The following is a 19,541-nucleotide window of genomic DNA, read 5'->3' as shown; positions in this document are numbered from 1 at the left end:
AGGAATGCCTTGAATTCCTTGATCACCTGGTGATCCTGGGATTCCTGGCAGCCCAGGAGGACCCTTGCTGCCTGGGATGGAGAATATCCTCCCAGGGTCTCCAGGTGGACCTAGCAGCACAAATACAATGAAGAGCTGTTGCTTTATATTAAAGGAAAGCAAACAAGCTACCAAACCAAACAGATCAACCTAAGTCAGTGATATGGGAATGATAAGGGTTGGTTACCACGCTGGCCCTTTGGTCCCCTCGGCCCTTCTGCACCATGTGGTCCAGGGGGTCCTTGATGACCCTTTTCTCCTGAAAAAAGAATATTGAAGATAGGTCTGTCTGGTTTAAAATGTCAAACAACTGTCAAAGTTTCAGAGGCTTATTTCAGAGCCCTGCATGATCCACTCAACCTTCCTGAAGAGCAGCACAGCCTGTGGACTCTCTTCAAATGTGGAGGAGGGCTTCTACACCTCTGCAGTTCCCGTATAATTTACAGACCACGAGCACTCAGCTGGTAAGAAGATGTTTCCATGCCCATCTTCATATAGTGGCTGCTCCCATAAACCTCACTTAAAACCTCTACTTTAGACTATCTCCTTTTTCTCTTGAGTGTTTTCGTCACCAACTTTGCAGGTCAACTGCCGCCTCCAGCGATGCTGAGCAGTTCAGCACCCTTTATACCCTCCCATCAGTTATGCCGGCGGCTCTTGGGAGGGTTGTGTAGTTTTTTCACTGTGCAAAATATGAGGTTACAGTAAGATTACTCTCCCCAGCTCTGCTGGAAATAATAAAAAAGAAAAAAAGAAAGTGTTTTTATCATCAGGTCAGGAGATCTGACTGATTATGCTGTGAAATGAGAGCTTCTTGCTTAAGAATACCACTGTATTCGTGGTGACTTCTCAAATCCAGACAAACTGACAATACACCATAACTGGCACAGAACACAAAGCAGGAGGTTCAACAGGTAGTGACAGTTGTGTGTCACTGCAAATCATCCAGTTGGAAAATGAGGATACTGGAGTAACACAGACTGGCATCAGGTTTAAATCACTGGAAAACGTCTAAATTAAAAGGGGTTGTAGCCAGCTACTTATACAACTAACCCCCAGGAATATGAAATTAATGAAGCCAATATTTTTAACAGTTCATCTGCTTATAAACTGGTAAATCAGGTTATAATTTGGACTATCCTTACAGCAAACAGAGGCCCCAGTGCTCCGTGTTGTAATTATGATTAAACGCCCTTGAGTTCTGTAGCCCAGAGGTTGCCAACAAGTCCCATCTTCCAGCAGCGTGGTGGCATTTCTCACCAGCAGATTGGCCCCCAAGTCCTTACACATTATCGCTCACTAAGGACAAACTCGGTTTGACTTTGCCTAGAATGGCAACCATGGACATTTCATCCCTTCCTCACTGTAACATCGGTCTGGACATGCCCAGAGCATCAACCTCAGAGAAACTGCTGAGTGAGCAACGCTTCCGCTCACAGCTGACCCACGACCTGCTTGCTATGGAGGAGCCTCCCACCTCTGGGACCACAGTGAGTACCACGACCCAAACAATGCTGTGACGCCACATGTAAATGACTGGACTTGGCACACCGAAGGGTATGTGATAAGTGTACAAGTACCTTTTACACCTGGGAATCCAGGAAATCCAGGGTCCCCTCGAGCACCAGGATAACCGGATCGCCCTTCTGTTCCCTGTAAATCAGGTGACACCAGCAATAAAGAGGAAGCAGCACCTGCATGCTCTCCAGCACATGTTCAGAACATTCAAAGCATTACGTTCACAGAACATGTTACAACTAGAAGTACTGGCTCCCTTTGTGAGCATATTTGAAACAGTCACATCATTGTCAGTGTTACTCTGGAACACCAAACAGCCCAGGAAATTACGTGCCAGAAATTTCTTTTCTGTCCATTTAAGTCCATGAACACCACTATTCACACCCGTTTAACAGCTTTCCTCTATTACAAGGGGGTTTGGGAGACGTGTGTGTGTGGGGGTGTTTTGTTTTCATTTTTTTTTTAATTGTCCTGGGTGTTATTTTCATGGTAACAGCAAATTAACAACAGAGTAAAAAAGAAGCAATATTCCTTCCACTGACTTTTGGACCAGGAGGTCCACCGTCGCCGGCCGGGCCCGCTGGCCCTGGTATGCCATCTGCCCCTCTGTCACCTTTGGCTCCTTTCACACTTGGAGTGGGAAGACCAGGAGGCCCTGGAAACCCCGGAGGACCTGTACAGAAACACCAGAGTGAGCGAAAGCTGCTGCCTGCAGCGTTTCAGGTATTGCACACAACCCGGTACAACATTCAGCGGCTCTGTAATGGTACTCGTGGTCACCACCTCCGAGCTTCCCAAGGAAATAGACCCATTTTTTAACAAATCAGCTCATTTTTCCCAGCCTGCTCACAGGAGGCCCTGTGTCAGAGCCGAGTCCCTGCACTACTCCATAGCACTAGAGTTTTCACAATATCCTCCAGTAGTCGTTAATCACAGAATGGCTCTGTAATGGTACTCGTGGTCACCACCTCCGAGCTTCCCAAGGAAATAGACCCATTTTTTAACAAATCAGCTCATTTTTCCCAGCCTGCTCACAGGAGGCCCTGTGTCAGAGCCGAGTCCCTGCACTACTCCATAGCACTAGAGTTTTCACAATATCCTCCAGTAGTCGTTAATCACAGAATCACTTGGGTTGGAAAGGACCTTTAAGATCATCGAGTCCAACTGTTCTCCCAGCACTGCCAGGTCACCACTAAACCATGTCGCTCAGCACCACATCACCACACTCATGCCTTGTCATTTCTCTAAAGCTGGGTCTCCGCAGCCCTACAGACCATGTGGGGAGACAGCGGAACACTGCAGTCGAGTAGACCACAAAGCTTAGCACGCTCTTAATTCACATCATGCTGCACAGAGCACATGGTGTTTGCAGTGGTAACACGGCAATAGCTAGTGAGGGAACTACCCGTTTAACTCCACAGCTCTCTCTCGGGAAGGTCCCTTTCAACCTCGAAACCCTTTCAACCTGTCCAGTTCTGGACAGGCCGCGTTCTGCTTTCGGAGTCTCATTTCAGATAAGTAAGGAGTTATAACCACACACCTGGTCTTCCATCTGCACCAGCTACACCTCTCCTCCCTTTCTGGCCAGGAACTGCCATGCCTGTGGCGCCTCGAAATCCAGGTAACCCCACTAATCCAGGAGGTCCAACGGGTCCTTGATCCCCCTGATGGCCTTTCATACCTGGTGGCCCAGGAAAACCAGGCAGCCCCATGTCCCCTTTGATTCCTGCAGAGCAGAAGCAATACATTTGGGAGAGCTGTCAGGACGGTCAGATGATGCAACTACACGGAGTACATGCCTTCGCTCTACCACAGAGGTGGAATTCAGCCTTGGTTTTTGAGTAGGGCAAAGTCCCCAAAGCCACCTTGCTACTGTAAAAGAGAACAGTTGTGAGGAGACAGGACTTGCTGCAGGGCAGCGAACACACCACTCTGGTCTTTAAATGATTTTTGCTTATTTTATATTCCACTTCAGAGTTTGCTCAACCAAAGGAATGAGCTTGAGAGGAGGGTAGAAAGACCAGAGCAGGGAGCATTTCCCAATGCACAAGTAGGAGAAGAGCTTCTTTGAAGAGCAGAGCTGGCAAATCCTTTTAAGCTGCCTGCCAGCTAGAAGTATGAGTACAACAAGGAAAGAGACTGCTCCAACAGGGTACCGCCCTGAGGTTGATCTCCGAGCGCATCATCTGCTAACGTTCTGTTCTCCCTCAAACCAGGACGATGTGGGGGATATGAAGAGAGAGGTTTTTTTTTTTGAAAGTAAAGCAGATCAGTGGATTCCTACCAGTACCAGAAATAAAATGCAAAACCTGAAACACAGGAAGAGTCCCCTCAGCTAACTGTTCATCGATACAAAAGGGGAGACGAGCAAAGGGAAAACGCCATCGCTGCAGCTTTCTCAGAGGACGCTTAGAATCCAGCTGCATCTGTTTTCATTAGAACATTCTCCGTTAATCAAGTTATGTACCAAAATAAGATCAAAAGCTCTAGAAGGTGCATGTCACCTTCACAAAGCCACAAAGGTGAGCTGCTGCGTCCCCCGGATACAAGAATCTGAACTTTACCAGCAAGAACTCTTGATATCTGATACAGAGCACCATCTCGTTGATCAAAAGCGCAGAATCACTCCCGATTTCCTCCGACACTCTTAGTGCTGTTTCAAGCACCAAAAAGAAGGTGCCAACTTAAAGATGAAGTTAATCATCTGGGTATTTAAAAATTAGGCTTTTGCTTTCTGAAGACACAACTCACCTCCACGACCAGGAGCACCTCGAAGGCCAGGGAATCCTCTCCCTGGTGCTCCTAGGAAATAGTAGGTCACGTCACACTCAAAGTCCTGAGTAATTGTTTGAAAACATCATCGTTGTCTAATATTTCAGACATTTCTTCAGAATTCACTGAGCCAAAATGGGGATTTTAGTTGTATGTAAAACACAATGTATTCAATGATTTCCATTTCTTCTATCCACAAGCACAAACTACATTTGTAAGCTTTCCTTTATAGTAGGAACTCTTTATTGATCAATCATATTTGAAGTATATTCTACAATAACAAACGTCGTCTTTTGTCAGAGTTAAAAAAGCAGAATAAAAATCTGCATTTAAGTTAGTAACTAAGAGAAACAAAAGAAAAGCAAATACCTAAAACAGAAGATACCTTCACAGTGATACGGATTCGGGTTGTTGACAGCACATACTGGTACTTACATGGGAAAACCTGCGAGAAACCTTCCACTTGTCAACTTATCTTTGGCTCCACAGCAGCTCCTTATTAATCCTTCCCAAATAACCTTTGTTAGTTTAACTAGGGAAAAAAAGCAATTGTAGGAGCGAAGGATAATGTTTCCCTGGTGTTACCTGGTTCTCCCTTTGCTCCTGGGGGACCAGGCATACCGTCCTGACCCTGGTCACCTCTTTCACCAACAGGACCATTTTTTCCAGGGTCTCCAGCAGCACCTGGGAATTACAACAGACCACAGTATAATTTTCACTTCTACTATTCTGCATTTCAAAGGGAGGAGATACAAGCCCCCTTTACTAAAATTTAATTAGTTCGGCCCTTGATGGAACTGGGTTGGTCTATAAACATTTGCGAAGAGCAGTGTGCAATTTTATCAAGCTCACTGGACTTTGATGAATTTAAGACCCCCACTATTTGTCTGCCCAAGACATTTTAGGACCCTGCTTTTGACTGAAGCCACGCTGGTGGTAGCCCATGCAGGCAGCATGGTTTCTCTCCCTACCTTTAGGACACATTCAAGGATTTTCTGAACAGGGAGTAGATTCTGATCTTTGCTAACCCTGCTGGTGAGTTGGTGTGAGTTCACTGAAGTCTACAAAACCACAACATCACAATTTGTGATGATGAATGTGTGAGCTTCCAAGGCTCTTTCTGGAGACAGGGACTGATGCTCTAATTGAGTCGGCTTTGCCTAACCTCTCTGTGGCTGCGTACATCCAGCTATCCTGTAGGCAGCCTGAGAACAGACTGTTAAAGTCCTTAGCTGGAACCAGAGAAGGCAAACAAAGCCTTGAACCAACATAAACAGAGATTACAGCTGCATCAACTAAATACTCAAAAGCTCAGAATCAGCTGCCTCATTACCAAGGGAACAACAGACCAGGGGCACGACGTGGGAGGGATGCTCTGTACCGTACCAGGGGGGCCTGGAACACCCTGCTGTCCTGGGTGGCCCTGCCGTCCTTTCACACCAGCATCTCCAGGAGGTGCAAGCTTCCCTGCAAGATGAGAGAGTGTGGCAGAGGAGAAAAGGCATTATCTCTAGATCCAGACTCGGTCTGGGAGCTGTGCTAGCTCTTCCACTCCGGGCAGCTGTGGGCAGTCTCCAGCTGCCCGTAGCCTGGCTGTGCTGGAGGCACACGGGAGCTGCGCAGGTTACAGCCGTTGGATATAAACGTGCCACCCTGCAGGCACCCTGTGCAGATCGCCGAGAAATTATCTTCTTCTAGAGGCATGTTGACGTCTCACCACCCCTCCGCAACAAAACACACCTGGGATTCCTGTGCCTCCAGTTTCCCCTCTGGTCCCACGTGCTCCTGGAACTCCTCTCTGTCCTGGATGACCTTGGGATCCTTTTTCTCCTTTGCTGCCCAAATCTCCGGCAGGGCCTGGATCTCCCTGGGGAACAGCAGTTGCACACAAACAGGTGATCCTCCACGTTACATTAAGTACATTACATTCCGTATCTGAACAGCAGAAAAAAAATCACACGGAATTTTAAAGGTTAAGTAAGTGTAATCAAGGTTCATTATGATTTCCAGACAAAAACCAAAGTAGACCTATATGAAGTCTTCTCATAATAGCACTGACCCTTTAGGCACAGCTAGGAAAGAAAGGTCTTTAATCTGTACAACCCAACTCGAGTCTTTTGGTGTTTTCACTGACACGGATCTCCCTTCAAGTTTTTTCTAACAGCTCCTCTTTTGATCCAGACGTACGTTCCTTACAGCTATATAAAATACTGAAATGGGGATTTTTCCTTGACTTCCTCCTGACTTTCACAGCAGTAATCTCATCGTGGCTACCCAGCTAATACAGAAAACAAACAGATTATGTGGACAGGTTATGGGAGTTACAGTGCAGTTTAAAGCCTCCACCTCATATTTCAGCTAATCACGTATGTAAAAACACTCCCAGTTGCCCAACAACCAGAATATGTGGAGTAAACTTGTACCCAATTAACCTGTCTTAAAAGACAAGTGTTTTCCTCTTAGCAATATCTATTACTGACCATAAGGTATACAGATGTAACATACATTGCTGAGAAAGAAACCGACTCGTCTTGTGTAACAGTTGTACTAGACTGTCAAAAACCAACAGTGAAAATTGACATGACAAAACTTTTGCATGTGCTAGATTACATTTTTCTGTGCTTTTCTGTACAAATATTCCTACCGCTGACCTTAAGTGCAAGTCTTTATTCTTAATGGATTAGAAACTTTCACAGAAACAAAGTTATTTCCAAGACGTTTCATCTTTACAAGTAAGAAATTCTTGCACCAAGAGAAAAAATGAAATATAAAGAACCCCCAAACGTCTCCCAAGTAAGGACACAATAGAATTTTCGTAGTTCTGGTCACTAACAAATCGTCCACTTCTGCAAAGTGCAGCTCTTGCTTACGTGCTGCTGTTTCTATAGTCAAAGGCTCTGCCGATCGCCCAATATGACAGTGTTTCACTGCCACTATACCTTTGGACCGGGTTCTCCTGGAGGCCCAGCGGATGGGTACCCAGGAGCTCCTTTGTCACCTGGAAAGCCACCATAGCCTGGTGGACCAGGGTCACCTGATGGTCCTGGAAAGCCTGGAGATCCTTTCTGTCCCTTTGGACCTGGAAAAATACAGACACTGATGCCACTCTTAAAAGTCCATAACTGCACACCACAGCCGGGGTTTGGTGAGCTACTGCTCGTCTACTCATCAGCCACTCATTCCATGTTAAGGGCACTTACACAGCCGGGGATTCTATTTCTAAACACATTAAAAGGAAGTTCTTACATCTGCCAAATTTAAATTAAATTACGTTTCACTTTGAGAGAGGGAGATCTGCATTCTGCAAGTCAAGCAAATGCTGGGTGGGGAGAGGTCTCTCACACCAACTGCTCAGACCTGTGCAAATGCTTCAGTACCGCTCTATGCATTCGTAATACGGCTCGACAGAAAATGACCTGGAATGCCCATGTCCCCTTTGTCTCCTGGTGCTCCCGGGAATCCTTGTCCTCCAGGAATCCCTGGAAGGCCCATAAATCCTTTGTCACCTGCAAGATGAAGAAATAGCTGTCATTGTCACACATTTGCTTTAGACTCTGGCTGGCTGGTGGAGCTGTTGTGACCACAGAACACTCTACCGCACACCTTGCCATGCAGCCAGTTATTTTATAAATAAAGCTTTCTCCCATAACAAGTTAGGGAGGAGTGGAGCATTTGCAGTTTTTCCTGTACGATGGCTACACTGCAGCGACCAGGTAGGCTGCTAAGGATAGCGTGCAGCGGTGATGCTGTACCGACACAGAGCAGGGGGCACTGCTGGCACGAGCAGAGGCCTTCTGATTGCCAGGGTAAAATTATTTCTAATTGTCACCAGCTTTATGTATCCCATTATAGTGTCATATGGTTTTCTAGAAAGAAGTTGTCTCAAAGAATCAAAATGTTAGTGTTCATTAGAAACCAGAGGTGCACTGTCTCACTCAAGGGTCAGCCTGTGTCACTGGGTGATGGTCATGGCAGAGCACACCTGCGTGAATTGCTTCAGGAGGTTTAGAGTTTAATGTGGGTTCTTTTTAAGCCTGCATTTCACTGAAGATCTGGTAACTTTCAAAGTATCAGCCAAACGTGCAGGCTTTGACAAGAGAAATAACTTCAGTCTGAAATCGAGAAGCTTCTGAAATGTTTTCGTGCACAACTGTCATGTTTGTATTTCAGAATTTTCTTTTTTATAATATGGGAAATTCAAACATCTATAAATACCAATTTTTATTCATTGGCTTTTAGATTTTAAAGTTATTATTATTTGGGATTTCATATTATTTTCTATTTATCACCCCAAATGATGGTCTGTACTTGGAAGAAAACAGAGAATCATTTGATGGTAGCTGCTGTGACTGTCCAACAGCAGCTTCTGAAATTGCTCAGTCTCAGAATCTTCAGCAAAGCTTCAGCTTTAAGTACAGAGACTGTGGAGCTGCTGCTGGAGCCGAATTTCTGTGCTGGCACAGAGGCTATATTATCTCTGCCCTCCACCTGGTGCACTATATGTATAGTATATCATACGTATCCCCTACCTGGCAGGCCAGGTACTCCTTCAGACCCGTCATGGCCTGGAGGACCTGGCACACCAGCATCTCCTTTTTCTCCGCTGGGTCCCATTCTCCCTTGAAATCCTGAAACAGAGTTTCTTTTTGAAACATATTACGAAACAACGTCTTAGAATGTAAGTTTTCTTTAAAGTTTTATAACTCTTAAAAGCTAGTGGAGCTAGGATTTTTGCTCTGAGAACATGCATAAGCAGGACACGAGCTCGCAGTTAAAGCCTTCTGTATTTCTTCCGTGGAGACAAAAGGAAGTCTCTGGAAGCTTCCCCAGGGAACTGTCTACCCCAAAAGCCAGGCAGCGGTAGTTAAGCATGTACAACTCCTGTACAGGCCGTCCACATAAACTCTGCAAAAACACAGCGCACCCATTTCTGTGCTCTCGGGCTACTAACTGTGTGAATCCATGACCGTACAGCATGTCTGTACAAGAACCACTCGCTACTACCGGCATATTATTATTATTGGTGTAACAGTGCAATAGGAATGTTTTTAAGGAATAGGGCCTTGTTAAAATGGAGATAAATGTTCAGTGTAATAGCCAACTGCCCCACAAATACACGGGCAGTTAAAGAGAGCAGCAGTAAGTATTTCAAAGCCATGTGAATACTCCCAGTAGTAAAGTCAGTATCTTCCATGTTTGAGAGTCCACTGAAGCTACCACAGAGATGACACCCCTAAGAGGTTGTGCGTGACGGAACAAGGAAGTGGTACCTTTTAAGCCTCGTTCTCCTTTATTTCCAATATCAACCAAAGTCTCGGATGGTCCAGGAAAACCTTTATCACCTGGTTCACCTTTTGCTCCAAGAAACCCTTTTCTTCCCTTCAGTCCTGGGAAGCCAGGAGAACCTGCAAGAAAATACAGTGAAGTTTTCTGAGGAGACCTGACTAGACGACAGCATAAAGGAAGCCATGAAACTCCTGGCTTCAAGGGCAACTACATCTGTAAACATACATTCCAAATCAACAACCTAAACTGGCTTCTTAATCACTCCAATCATCAATAAAACATCTGTAAGCATAGATTATAGCTAAAGACAGTAATTATTTCTTATACACATGTATATCTGTGGAATAGATATTATGATGATACTTGGAACAGGAATGGGATGGGTAAACTGAGCAAAAAAGCTCTCTGCTCTTCAGTTAGCTAATCACCAACCACTTTTTACAAATACCAATGAACTAGAAAAGGTGGCAGTTCAAAACTGCTAAGAGAAACAAAATAACGTGGTCACAGTCTGCAGACTGTACATACAGAGAAGGCAAAGATTTGCCAAGACTCAAAGGAATTCCATTACGACACTGATGCTCAGGATACATCACGATGGATCACAAGACTACTCCAGTGCGGGAGTGCCTGTGTTCTAAGCAATAACAAGGCAGTTAGTATGGCCACTTGCCTCTGAGACCTGGGTTGCCTGGTCTTCCCGCCATGCCGGGGGCTCCAGGAGCTCCTAACAGGCCCATTGCACCTGGATCTCCCCTTGAGCCTGAGGAATTGAAGCAATAGGAACATATTTGTTAGCGGTTGATCAGTGGAACAGCACATCAGAAAATGACTCATGTGCCTGTCATTTATATGTTGCATTCCTTATTTTATTTTTTCTGTTTCTACAACATACCATCCAAGGCAGTTTCCAGTCTTTAACCACAGGAACAGCACTTACACCCCCAAACTACTTCAATCAGTAGCTGCCACAGCTTCTGCCCATGACTGAAGCATCCATCAGTGAGGATAACGTATCTGAGATACCCAGCCATGCAGGGACTGCATGGATGTATGGCAAAGACACTCCTTCCTGGCTCGGGAGTTAAGGCCAGCTGGGACATGGCAACTCCCCCCAAATTACATCAGAAGTGCAGATTTGCGTAACTGAGTGAAGTGCCTCACATTTATCATAGTTTCATACCTAAAAAGCTATGTACCATCTCCTTCCCACAGAATGACGGGTTTGATAGTAAAGAAAAACCTCTGTTAGAGATAAGAAGCATTATGTAACTGATTTCTTTTATTCTACAAATCGAATCTGAACACATTTCTGAAAAATAACCCTCCAGGGATTACGTGACTTCCTTAAAGTTAGCTCTGGTCAATACGACAGAGCCTGATCTGACCCGGCTCTGTCGGGCTCCAGAGCTGAACTTGGTTTTTGAGACACAGAAGGTGCATTAACAAGTTATCTGAGTAAGATCTAAATGCTTCACACTTCCACTACGCTGGGGAGATGCTATGAATGTTAACTACGTCCTACTGCAAGGGCATTGCTGTACAAAACTGACGTGAGGCAGCCCTCTGTTCTCATACGACTGAGACAGAAAATGCAGTACGGTGTCATGACAGCGTCAAGAATTGCTTGTCACTTAGGGTTTACTTGCTTTCTGTAGAGATCTCAATGATATATAAAAGCTGTTGATGGAAAAATATTTCAGAATCTTCCATTTGGAAAGCATGACGGACACCTTTGTGAGGAAACTGGCTTAATTTCTACGTCAAAACAAGTATTTGCAGAACCCTTACCTGGCACACCAGTGATTCCTGGCCTTCCAGACTGTCCCTTGGGACCAGGTAATCCTGCATTTCCCTGGAGACCTGTTAATCCAGGTTCTCCAGGATGTCCGTAGATTCCCGGGATACTCAAGCCAGGAGGACCTAGATTTCCTTTTGGTCCTTGTGAACCTCTTCCCCCTAAGAAAAATGCACGACAGCATAGTGTGGTTCCTCTGTCTGGAAAACAAACCGTCATCTCTCTCTTGCCATTGTGAGCATGAAACTCCACTCTAACTGCCTGTCTGAGGGCTAAACACTAGATCTGTATGTAAGCCAACACACGTATTCAGGAAATCTTAAGAGAGCTGTGGGTTGGGGGTTTTTTTTAAAGGAAAGAAACAAAAAAGCAAGACTAGATGACTCTGTTCTTTCCCAAAAGAAGAAAAACCCAACACAAAAACACTACCAAAAATAATCTTTGAGATCACGCATAGGAAGAGGACTGTGCTGGGTACCCGCGTGTGTTTCCTTTAGAAGAATCATAAGCAGTATGTGCGGGTACTTTTGGGACTCTAGACTGGTTTTCTGCCTAGCTCAGCTCTTCCTGTTACCTTTCTTTATCAAGTGCATTGCACCAAGGAATCCAAGTTCAGCCCCATCCAGGAGGCATGACTGAAATCTCCTTTTCCTGCATAATTTGGGCCAAATTGGGATTACTCTTTACACTGTACAACAGAATCGAATCTTAAATCCGTTGTAATCCAGGCATGTATTTCCTAGCAACAGCAGGAAATACATCTTTTAAATGAGCTCACATTTTCTTGCCTCCTATCCTGTAACCAATAGCCAGAAACAACTTCAGCTCCCTCAGGCCACTGGAAGGCAGGGACAAACACCAGACCCACCCAGCCAAATGGCAGATGGGATCCAGAAGGTCCTACCTGGTGGGCCTGTAGCTCCCTGGCCACCTGACAGACCTGGCAGGCCAATACGACACTCAGCAGGTTTCCCTGGAAAACCTGGAACTCCAGGAACTCCAGGTGAGCCATGATCTCCTAAAAGAAGGATTTAAGTAGAATTTTCAGACTTGGAGTGAGCATTGTTTGCCTTGGCTTCTCTTTCCTTAAACGAGCTTGCTGTGCTCCTTGAGCTTGTTTGACAGCTGTACCTCTGAGGCCATCAACACCATCGTGTCCAGCATGCCCTGGGAGGCCTGGAAGTCCTGGAAATCCTGCATCACCTTTTGAGCCAGGGACACCATGACCTCCTGGTGAACCCACTCTACCTGGCTCTCCAGGAATAACCATGCCTGGGTCACCCTGCAACACAGACAAACGTAAGCAAGTCGCTATGCTTTGCAGACCTGCAGTGTTCCAGCTGCAGGCTCCATCCCAGAGGAATAATTTGTCTGGACAAGGTTTGGACTGTCTCCTAACTCTAAGAAACTGCTACTGAGCGATGCAAGACACTTCCCTCCATTTAGCCTTCACCGCCTTGCGGCGCTTGCTGTAGCTGCCAAAACCTTTGGACCTGTATCTGAAAACTTGAAGTTTGTGCAAACACAACATCACCTTTATTTTTAGACGATAGTCATATTTTTATCAAAATACTTATTTAAATAAACAAGGTCAGCACCCAGGTATGTCTCTGAATACTCAGTCATTGTTTTTTTAAGTCATTCTTCTGAACATGGTTTCCATGAAGACTAGTTTTATCACAGATATCCCAAGTCTATTCTCTGAATGGAAAGTTTAAGTTAGTGGTTTTTTTGGCTGACTGGCTGTTTTCAGTACTAGCATTAGGTACCAGAAAACCAGTATGTTCATGAAGCACGTGAGCAGAGCTGAGCTTGTACCAGTCACTGGTGATACACTTGGACCACAAAGTCCACTCCACATCTAGCTGTCTGTAGCACTGCAGATTAAGCAACAATAATTAAAAAAAATCCACAACCTCAAGCCCCACACTTTGACACATCAAAAAACACCCAGAAGAATGACATAAGCACACACAGAAAGAAACGTCATGTTTTCAAAGCATTTAGGCGTTACTCTTTTGTTCCAGTTTGAACCCTGGGTACAGAGGAGTCAAGAATCCTACATCTACATCTGCCATCAGTAGTGCAGCTCCCGGTCACCAGCAGGGGGGCTGCAGCATTACCTCCAGCCTGCTTCCCGAGTGCGGCGGTGCAGCAGAGCGCTGCTAAATTAAACGCACTCGTCGGTGACTCCATCAAATACACGCGCACCTGCAGTTTCTGAACAGCTGGCTTTTCAGGAGCTGTGGCCTTATTTTTTGCTGTAAGCAATGCAGTATTCTTCCTGAGTTCTGAAAACTGAAGTGCCAGCCCATCCCAAACATCTGGAGTTCTGAAACCCTGTGTCCAAATTCAGAAGTTTGGCTTTAGCCCCTTTTTATACGAAGAATGTAATTTCATTGTTCGGGCATCGCTGCCCAGGAAATGCAGGCGCTTACACGTGTCCCTTAACCCTCCTCAGCTTATTCGCTCAGAGCAGCACTGGGTGGACGGGACCTTTGGGAAGTCTGTGCTTTATTTCTAATCAAACCTTTTCTCCTGGTTGCCCCAGGTTTCCAGCCCGGCCTGGATCTCCCGTCTTCCCTTCACAACCTGACGCCCCTCTGCCTCCCGCAAGGCCTTTTTCTCCTGCAAAAGGAATTGCAGAGCTGTTCAAACGTGGCAGCGGGTGTTGGGGGGGGCTCTTTAAGAGCCTCTGGCAGCAGTAGTTTACACGAGCTGAGGACGGCATCTTGATGTCGAGCTGACAGGACACGCTGCACCCCATGCTCACCCGTTTGCTCAGCGGGGACTGTGACACTGCCTGGGGACTCACTTCAAATCAGTTAACATGGCACTGTTTTTAAAAGTGAAGCTATTCTGATGTCAGTTCCCTGCTGGTTTCTTTAATGAGCAGCTTAGTAGCAGATTTAGTATCAGTGCCGTCTTTTTTCCGCCCCCACCCTGTCCCAACAGGATTATAAGCATTTCTTATTTCCAGTGCCCACAGGGGTTATGACTTTGCATGAGGAACAGTCAGATTCGCAGTATTCAGAACACTTTCTCCTACCCGCCCCTCAGAGCGGGTGTTGCATTGTACGTTCCCAAACCGATGAACAGCAAAGACTGATGCTCTCACAGCCCTGTCTCAGCAGCACGTGCCCAGGTACAGAGGATCCTCCTGCAGTAAGAGTGGCACTCGGAGGAGCTGCGCCTGTCTGGGCAGTGTTGCAGGAAGCATCAGTGGCTTTTACAATATTTTCCTACTGCCAGCTTTGAGATTTGATTCTCTGAAATACTTCAAAGTATTTCAAACTTGCCATTTATAAGCCTTAAGGCAGTGAATTATAAGAGTGCTAAAAGCACTTGCCTCTCTGTGTAACTTTCAGTGATTACTGTTTAACCTATTGCTTGTTTTTAGTGTGGACTAAAAAAGGTAGTAGGTTTTTGTGGTTTTGCCTTCGAGGTTTGGGGTTTGTTTTTTTTTTTTTGAGAAGATCAAGAAGTATTTTACCTTTTGAACCTGGGTTTCCAGGAAACCCAAGTCCTGGGAAGCCTGTGTCACCCGTTGGCCCTGGATGTCCTGAATCACCTGGCTGGCCTCTTGCTCCAACCCTACCTGTACAACAACAATAAACAAACTGTGATGCATCTTAACCACAGAACGTCAACATCTAAGATTAGTGCTTTATAGACCATCATTATTAATTAGGACTCCATCATAGATTATATGAGAACATAACAGAACACAGAACACGGCATAGGACTGCTCGCAGTCTCTGCCCTACTGCCCACTGCAGACATTGCCCTGGGAGCCCTTCCCATGCACATCCACTTCCCCCAGTTTCCTTGAAAGGGAATGTTACAGCTGATCCCACAGTTTCTGTACCACACGGGCAGTTCGAAGTGACCCAACAGTTTTACCTGGCCAGAGCTGGGGGAGAACTCTCCATCAGAGTACCTCTGGCTTTTCCTGTAGGTGGTGCAGAGGTACTCACCAGGCACTCCGGGGGGTCCAGGTAAACCATCTGGCCCTTGAGGTCCTGGCAATGCAGGTAATGGAGTTACCCTACCGGTCTCGCCCTTTGGCCCTGCAGTGAATACATAACCAAAGATTACAAAAGGATTCTAGTTTGCCAATAAGTAATCCTAAGCATTTGAAAATACTAGTGATTAATCCACTTGGCTAAACAAGCAGTCTGCTACCGTTCCCATATTTCTGAAGCTCCAGCAGGCTCTGGGAAGCTCTCAGATCCTGCCTGCAGAAAGCAAGAGAATTTCTCTGACCCCAAGGCTGGCTGCAGTCTCCCTCTCACCCTCTCACCCTCCCACAGCCCAGTGGAGGCCCGAACAGGAAGCTCAGTGGCATCAGGAAAATGATGCAATTGAGAAACACTTAATCTGCAGCTCCTCTTCATACAGATTTAACGGGAATTCTCTTACAGAAACCATGCCTACATCTGCTGTCCAGCCTTGAGTCCTTTCACAGGACGCTTACTCATAAATATATACACTGGTATGTTTTCAGCACTCAAAAATGATTCAACTCTTCTTATTTTCTCCTGATGACTTTGCCCACACATGACTGGATGCATATGTAAAGATTTTTTTTCATGACAAGGACAGTCAAGCACTGGAACAGCTTGCCTTTGTCCTTGGAGGTTTTCAAGGCCCAGCTGCATATTGCCTTGCTGACCCTTCCCTGAGCAGGAGTTTGGACTGCAGACCTCATAGCGGCCCTTCCAACCTCAGTTACCTCAGGACCTTATCTCCGGTGGGAACAAAGTTGGAACAATGCTGAGAAAAATTTTGTCACAAGAAAAACTTGCTATGTATCGTAAATTGTATCTTTGACTCAATCTGTCTCTGCAATTTCAATCCAGCACTCTTTAACACTGGTCAAAGATGGTAACATTGGAAGTCACAAACCAGCTGCTCCAGGTAATCCAGGTGGACCAGGCATTCCTTTAGAGCCTTTGAAACCTCTTACTCCTTGTGGTCCGTATCCTGGGAGTCCAGGAAGGCCCATCTCTCCAGGAAGACCAAGACTGCCGGGCAATCCAGGTAGTCCCCTGTCTCCTTTTGGACCAGCCTGTCCCTGTTAATGATTACACATGGTGTACACCAAGCATTACTCGCTCTCCACACCAGCTTTCACAACAAAATGCCCAACTCTCTGACAATAATCTTGCATCACTTTAGTAACAGAGTAACTCTGCTAGCTAATTCAAGAGGGATATTTCCTCTGATTTAGTTGTGATTAAAAGAATATAAATTTCAACATAAATGGCTACAAATAGAGAGCTATTACGAGAGAAATAGTACAAAGAGATACAGCAGCTTGGTTTTTCAGTCACTGTGCCATTACACTGTACACTTTCTCTTTTTAAAACAGGCTTGGTAAAAAAACCCAACCACCCCAGCTCTGATTCTCCTCGAACACAGTGGAATCAGGTTTAGTGACAGTTCTATCTATCTGAATCACTTTAACAGTTTCAACACAACGCCAAGAACTGCTACTTTTTGTTTCTGCTGAAAAAGAGCTCTGCCCTAATGATCCGAGTTTTACAGTCAGTCCTCCCAGCTTTTGATACTCAGCCCTGTAACTGCTGCAGGTAGAGGATATTCAGTTAAAGTATCTGAACAGATAAACTAGACTGTTGTACAAGATATAAAACCGACTCAGGGTTTCATGAATTCTGTATTAATTGCAGACTGTGCGTACCCACCTCTTCCCCTTTAGCACCCTTGGGTCCTTCAGAGCCAGGTCTTCCCAGGAATCCACTTGAACCTTTTCTTCCTTTGTCGCCCCTGGCCCCTGGATCTCCTCGCTCACCCTTCGGTCCTTCTGGGTACACGTATCCTGGCTCACCCTTTGATCCTTTTTGTCCTTGATCTCCTCTAAAACCCGGGGATCCCTGAAACAGATCAATCAAAGGAATTTCAGCGCTTTGCCAACTGTCTTCAAGCTTTCTTTTCTAAAATGGAATACCTGAGACTGGTTCTCTTTATTCTCACCTCTGTTCACTGAATCGGCACTCTTCAATGAACAGAGGGGTTTGGGGTGGGCTTTTTTATTCGTTTCCTCCTGCCACTACTCCTTTTTGCCCTGATTATCATATCATTTATGCTATTATAAACAGGAATAATGCAGGATCATTTAATAGATCAGACTGTTAGCTACCTGGCTGTGCTTTGGTGGCACAAAAAGGACAAGAAAGTACCTTGAAATCTAACTAGAGATTTCTTCTCCACATGGGAATGTCTCCCCAGGGACACTGTAACTGCTACAGTTGGTTTGTAGTTAATTTTGCCTCTCCCTTCTTTCCCCTCCCAGTACGAAGTGGGTAATCTATCCCAGCCAAAACCAGTACAAGCTGAAAGCATGCTGGGAAAGTGAGGTCAGCCATATCCACACTCTCCCTAGGCCTCCCATGCAGACATGTTCATTACTACAGGAGGAAAACTGCTGAGATCACCCCGTATGACACCGCGTGTAACCCCAGTCATGAGGTTTCTTTGAAATAATTCTCATAGGATCTGAAAAATAATCTGAAAAACCAAGGTCTTTACTTGAGCTCCTGGAAACCCCGGTGCTCCTGGAGAACCCAGTGAACCTTTTGGACCTGTTGTTCCTTCTCTACCTGCAGAAGAAACAGCATGTTTTGTAAGGAAAAATGAAAACAATGACATGGATTTTCACAAGCTCTGATGATCACACCCAGCATCGACTGTTTCTGCTTGTTACATCGACTGCATCATTACAGCCTGACCTGGCTCCAGGCCACACCTACATCTATCAGCACTCTGACTTCTCTTACAGGGCTCATGCTCATATCAGTGGATGGAGCTGCACCAGGCTCTCACACTCATCACAACCTCGGGGCAGCTCAAGGACTGCATGCTGCAGACATGCCCATGCCCAATTCTCATGCTAAAAGCAAAATCCTTGGTATTTCCAATCGTCTTGAGGTACTTTACCAGGCATGCCATCCTGGCCCTGTGGCCCAGGAGAGCCAGGAAGACCAGGCATCCCCGGAAGATAGCGGCAATCTGTACACACAAAGGCTTCATCACCTAGAAGGAGAGTCACTCATTAGTTGTTGCATAGCAAGTCATTCCCAAACTTAACTAACATGTTATGCAGGTTTGTTACTGAGTATGGCCAACACTTCTTGGCCAGGGAACAGTAGAATCATGGCCTTAATTTGTTGGAGGTGATCTTCCACAGTACAAAATTCCCTGTGGTCACACTATGAATCAGAACTGACTACACTTGACTGAAAATGCAGGAATGTTCAGTTCCAATCTCTTGATTTCTTCAAGTCTAGTTTTAGTAAACCTTTTGGATACAGTCACTCTACTGATAAGTCAGATTTTCTCAGAAGAAAGGGACATAAGCTTCAAACTAATACTGCTCCGTACCAGCCTGGGTGGCAAAGAGACTCAGCAGCTCCTGTGGTGAAATCTGCAGAAGGAACCTTCTCTCTGAGAACAACTGTTAGTGTTGAATGTAACAACAGGAGAATAGGAAAACCCTACCAGTTTGTTATAATGGTTTGTTCCAGTGGAGCTCTCCACCCTGCTGCAGAGCGGTACCACGGGTGTGCAGCACAGGCGCGTGCACTGCTCTTCTAGCTGCTGTGTACTGCAGGGGGAGGAAGACATCTTGCTACCCCTAAAGAATTTTCTTAGATCTCTGGACTCAAATGGCTTCAGAGGTAAATGAAATTCAAAATTTCACATGGATCCATGAAGATGATGGGATTGTACCATCCACTTCTGAGTGACAGTTTTCTGAAACTGACCTTTCATGCCAGCATCTCCTGGAAGTCCCGGCAGTCCTGTACATCCTGGCTCTCCAGGAAGTCCTGGTGGACCTGTTCTAAATGTCACGCCACCTGTTAATGAAATGAGCACAGCACTGTTACATCAGCAGATTATTCACACAATTCTCTAGCTGCTAAGAGAAAACAGTTGCAGGGATGAGCTGGAGATACCACTCTGATCCTTCCACCTTGAGATATTCTCTGTTTCATTTAAAAGAGAGAACTACCTGGACAAATCCAAAGCACCCACAACTTGAGGATAAATATAGTAATGCCAAAGTAAATCTCAGCAGGCTCTTGGATCCATCTGTCTACTCTTT

General features: G+C 45.6%; 1 protein-coding gene across 1 annotated transcript in view; it reads right to left on the bottom strand.

The window, feature by feature from the left end:
* Window positions 1–19,541, bottom strand: part of LOC104489503 — a gene marked incomplete at its 5' end in the record, with an annotated part of 37,525 nt that overhangs the window by 4,653 nt on the left and 13,331 nt on the right. The window contains 19 exons of the mRNA XM_010131670.1: window positions 7–110; window positions 227–298; window positions 1,620–1,692; window positions 4,309–4,359; window positions 4,915–5,013; window positions 6,070–6,196; window positions 7,269–7,408; window positions 7,707–7,835; window positions 8,859–8,957; window positions 12,318–12,431; window positions 12,545–12,695; window positions 13,944–14,041; window positions 14,907–15,011; window positions 15,317–15,435; window positions 15,599–15,651; window positions 16,383–16,490; window positions 17,122–17,310; window positions 17,966–18,036; window positions 18,260–18,469. Of these exons, the coding sequence (XP_010129972.1) occupies window positions 7–110; window positions 227–298; window positions 1,620–1,692; window positions 4,309–4,359; window positions 4,915–5,013; window positions 6,070–6,196; window positions 7,269–7,408; window positions 7,707–7,835; window positions 8,859–8,957; window positions 12,318–12,431; window positions 12,545–12,695; window positions 13,944–14,041; window positions 14,907–15,011; window positions 15,317–15,435; window positions 15,599–15,651; window positions 16,383–16,490; window positions 17,122–17,310; window positions 17,966–18,036; window positions 18,260–18,469 (2,112 nt within the window). The remainder of the gene's footprint in view (window positions 1–6; window positions 111–226; window positions 299–1,619; window positions 1,693–4,308; window positions 4,360–4,914; window positions 5,014–6,069; window positions 6,197–7,268; window positions 7,409–7,706; window positions 7,836–8,858; window positions 8,958–12,317; window positions 12,432–12,544; window positions 12,696–13,943; window positions 14,042–14,906; window positions 15,012–15,316; window positions 15,436–15,598; window positions 15,652–16,382; window positions 16,491–17,121; window positions 17,311–17,965; window positions 18,037–18,259; window positions 18,470–19,541) is intronic.

This window comes from Buceros rhinoceros, unplaced genomic scaffold, assembly GCF_000710305.1.
Source record: "Buceros rhinoceros silvestris isolate BGI_N320 unplaced genomic scaffold, ASM71030v1 scaffold27822, whole genome shotgun sequence".
Classification (NCBI taxonomy): domain Eukaryota; kingdom Metazoa; phylum Chordata; class Aves; order Bucerotiformes; family Bucerotidae; genus Buceros; species Buceros rhinoceros.
This window is presented reverse-complemented; position numbering and strand designations above follow the sequence as displayed.